At 38.0% G+C, this 3,756-nt stretch overlaps 1 protein-coding gene across 5 annotated transcripts in view; it reads right to left on the minus strand.

Annotated features, from left to right (window-relative positions):
• THOC2 (THO complex 2) overlaps positions 1-3,756 on the minus strand; it is a 128,522-nt gene that overhangs the window by 104,338 nt on the left and 20,428 nt on the right. For all 5 annotated transcript variants that reach the window (XM_023517396.1, XM_023517397.1, XM_012809661.2 and 2 more), the window contains exon 2: positions 983-1,041. In XM_023517396.1, the coding sequence (XP_023373164.1) occupies positions 983-1,041 (59 nt within the window). The remainder of the gene's footprint in view (positions 1-982; positions 1,042-3,756) is intronic.

The following is a 3,756-nucleotide window of genomic DNA, read 5'->3' on the forward strand; positions in this document are numbered from 1 at the left end:
CAAAGGTGACATAGTAAGACTCTGTCTCAAAAAAAAAATGTATATCCTCTGTTATTAAGGTCATTATTTAATTTGATAAAACTAAACTTATATATTAACAATTTGTTTTGCAAGCATTCCAAATTGTATATGAAATCAGCACATTGTACCCTATAAATCCATTAATGTATACATCAGCTACCTCTTTATGATTTAATAAAAAATAAAAAATAAATGTTAATTACAGGTTTTACCCTGAACAAAAGCTACGTATAAAAATGCTTTAAACTTACTAGGCACAACTGTTTTAATTTTTTCCCCTCCTTTGCCAAATCCATATGCCTAATTTCAAATTAATGAAATGTTAAATAATAAAATCCTTTAAAACTAAAATTATTGAAAACTTACATCCTGTTTAATTACATAGCATTTTCCATAATAAATCACATTTGTGATATGCTACAAACAACTCTTTTGTTTTAATGTTTTCCATGACAACTGCTTTTAACAAGATCCCCAGATACCATCTAAACATAACCAGCTTTAGTAAAAACAATGAACTTCAGTTTCTGGAAATTTTCTAGCACAAACAAGATCAGAACAGTTTTTCTTTCCATGCTATCCTTTCTCACATTTATGATTAATACAGCTAACTTCTGAAATTTAGCTAAATATACCACGTCCCAATTATAAAAGCCAAGCAATATCATATGAGCATAATGAAGGTCAAATAATATCAGTATACAGAGATGTATAGTCCTACTATATCTTTTTAATCCTGACTATAATGCATTCATATAGAACAGTGGTTCTCAACCTTCCTAATGCCGCGGCCCTTTAATACAGTTCCTGTGGGTCACGCCCCACAGGTTGAGAACTGCTGATATAGAACTTTTATATAATGTGACTATCTTATATCTTATATATAACAATGAATAAAAAACAAGATGGTTAATTTTAATCAAGCCAAAATTGATAGCTATGATAATTTTTTAAATCATACCTCTGTAAGTCGAACTATCATGGCTTTTATTTTCACTTAGGATCCGGCATAAATGCAAACTAGAATAAAACAGAAATAACCAGTTTCAATTTCCAATCTTAACACTATATAACTCTTGTAGAGTAAATTATTTCAACTAAAAATATATGTAAATGTATCCAATATGTTTCAATGTGTTAGTTATAATAACAGAACAAACCTAAAAACCCTAATTGGTCAGAACTAGAGGATGCTAGTGAATCAACGTATTATTCTGTAAACTGGGAAGTAAATTTTTTTTAATCAAGTATTTATTTTGCCTTTCATATACAAAGTATGCCAGTGAGTAACTCAATAGGAGATAAGGAATTTCTCTGTATTGGTCCATTTTAGTTAACAAAGAATGAAAAGATTAGAACATCACCATTTTAAGATTCCTAACAAATTGGCTCAGCGCCTATAGCTCAACTGGCTAAGGCGCCAGCCACGTACACCTAAGGTGGCGGGTTCGAATCCCCAGCCCGGACCGCCAAACAACAATGACAGCTGCAACCAAAAAATAGCCGGGCGTTGTGGCGGGCGCCTGTGGTCCCAGCTACTTGGGAGGCTGAGGCAGGAGACTCGCTTGAGCCCAGGAGTTGGAGGTTGCTGTGAGCTGTAATGCCACGGCACTCTGCCCAGGGGGACAGCTTGAGGCTCTGTCTCAAAAAAAAAAAAAAAAAAAAAAAAGATTCCTAACAAATTTAAGAATCTAGGCAGCTATCAACGGTTGTTCACATCATAAGGGGACTCGTAATCGATGAAAGAGCACACTGCCCATAAATTGTCTTTAAAAATAATGCATGTACCCAAATCTGATTAAGCCATCTATATCCAACTACCAATATACAGGAAATAAAGACTGAGGACCATATTAAGTGATACTATGGGGACATACCAAAATTCAAACTATGGGAAACTACTAGACAGTGACCCAGTCTCTTTCACAAATAAATTGCTAGAAAAAATAAGAGATGGTAGAGAATCCTCAGATTAAATAAAAGAGGCTTAAGAGACATCTTAGGTACAACGTATGGCTCCTTATGTGGATCTTGTTTCAAACAACTACTTTAAAATTTAACATTCAAAGGCAGGGCGCAATGGTACTTGTCTATAATCCTAGCACTCTGGGAGGCAGAGGCCAGTGGATTGCTTGAGCTCAGGAGTTCCAGACCAGGCTGAGCTGAAGCAAGACCACATCTCTTAAAAAAAAAAAAATAGCCAGGCATTGAGGTGGGTACCTTCAGCCCCAGCTACTTGCGATGCTGAGGCAAGAAAATTACTTGAGTCCAAGAGTTTGAGCTTGCCATGGCACTCTACCAAGGGTGACAAAATGAGACTCTGTCTTGAACGATTGATAAATAAATAGATATAGATATAGATACAGATAAAAATCTCACATTCATTACCAGGCATGGTAGCTCACATCTTGTAGGCCCAGCTATTCAGGAAGCTAAAGCAAGAGAATCACCTGAGGCCAGGAGTCTGAGATTGTGGTGCATTATGACAGCCTGTGAATAGCTACCACACTCCAGCCTGGACAATACAGCAACACCCCACCATTAAAATTTTTAATGTTAAAAAATAAAACATTTCTAAGATAATAGGAATATTTTAAAAGAGGTCTTTTTCTTTTTTTTTTTTTTTTGAGACAGATACTCAAGCTGTCACCCTGGGTAGAGTGCCATAGCATCACAGCTCACAGAAATCTCCAACTCCTGGGCTCAAGCGAGTCTCCTGCCTCAGCCTCCCAAGTAGCTGGGACTACAGGCGTCTGCCACAATGCCTGGCTAATTTTTGGTTGCAGCCATCACTGTTGTTTGGCGGGCCCAGGCTGGATTTGAACCCGCCAGCTCAGGTGTATGTGGCTGGCACCTTAGCCACTTGAGCCACAGGTGCCAATCCAGGGTCTTTTTCTTTAAAAGACAGATGTTTAAATATTTCCACATAAAATGCTATTTGCTTCAAAATAATACAAAAGATGGGAAAATGGGTGGATTTATAGAGGAAGTAAGATTGTCCAAGAGTTAATAGTTGAAGCTGGATGAAGATTTCATTGGGGGCTATTAATATTGTTCTGCTTCCTTGTCTAAGATTTTTTTCTAATAATAAAGTTTAAAAACAAAAATACGGCTCCTGTGGCTCAACAAAAATTGAGCACCTGTGGCTCAAGTGGCTAAGGCACCAGCCACATACACCTAAGGTGGTGGGTTTGGATCCAGCCCGGGCCCATCAAATAACAACGACTGCTGCAACCAAAAAACAGCCGGGCGTTGTGGCCGGCACCTGTGGTCCCAGCTACTTGGGAGGCTGAGGCAGGAGACTCGCTTGAGCCCAGGAGTTGGAGGTTTCTGTGAGCTGTGATGCCACAGCACTCTACCCAGGAGGATAGCTTGAGGCTGTCTCAAAAAAAAACACTTTTGACTATTTATTAGATTAATTTACATACAATAATGAAGGAAAGATATGTAGGATATAGCATAAAAGAAGATATACTTAACTGAAATTCCAAAAAGAAATTTGGTTAAAAGCAATATTTGAAGAAATAATAGCCAAGAATCCAGTTCTCTAGAATTGAAGCAAAATCTTTATCTAGGCATATCATAATTGAGCTACAGAAAATCAAAGACAAAATTGCACAAGACCTTGAAAAAGGAAAATGAGGCTCGGCGCCTATAGCTCAACCGGCTAAGGCGCCAGCCACGTACACCTAAGGTGGCGGGTTCGAATCCCCAGCCCGGACCCGCCAAACAACA

The sequence above is a fragment of the Otolemur garnettii genome, unplaced genomic scaffold, assembly GCF_000181295.1.
Source record: "Otolemur garnettii isolate 467f Iridium unplaced genomic scaffold, OtoGar3 scaffold00110, whole genome shotgun sequence".
Classification (NCBI taxonomy): Eukaryota; Metazoa; Chordata; class Mammalia; order Primates; family Galagidae; genus Otolemur; species Otolemur garnettii.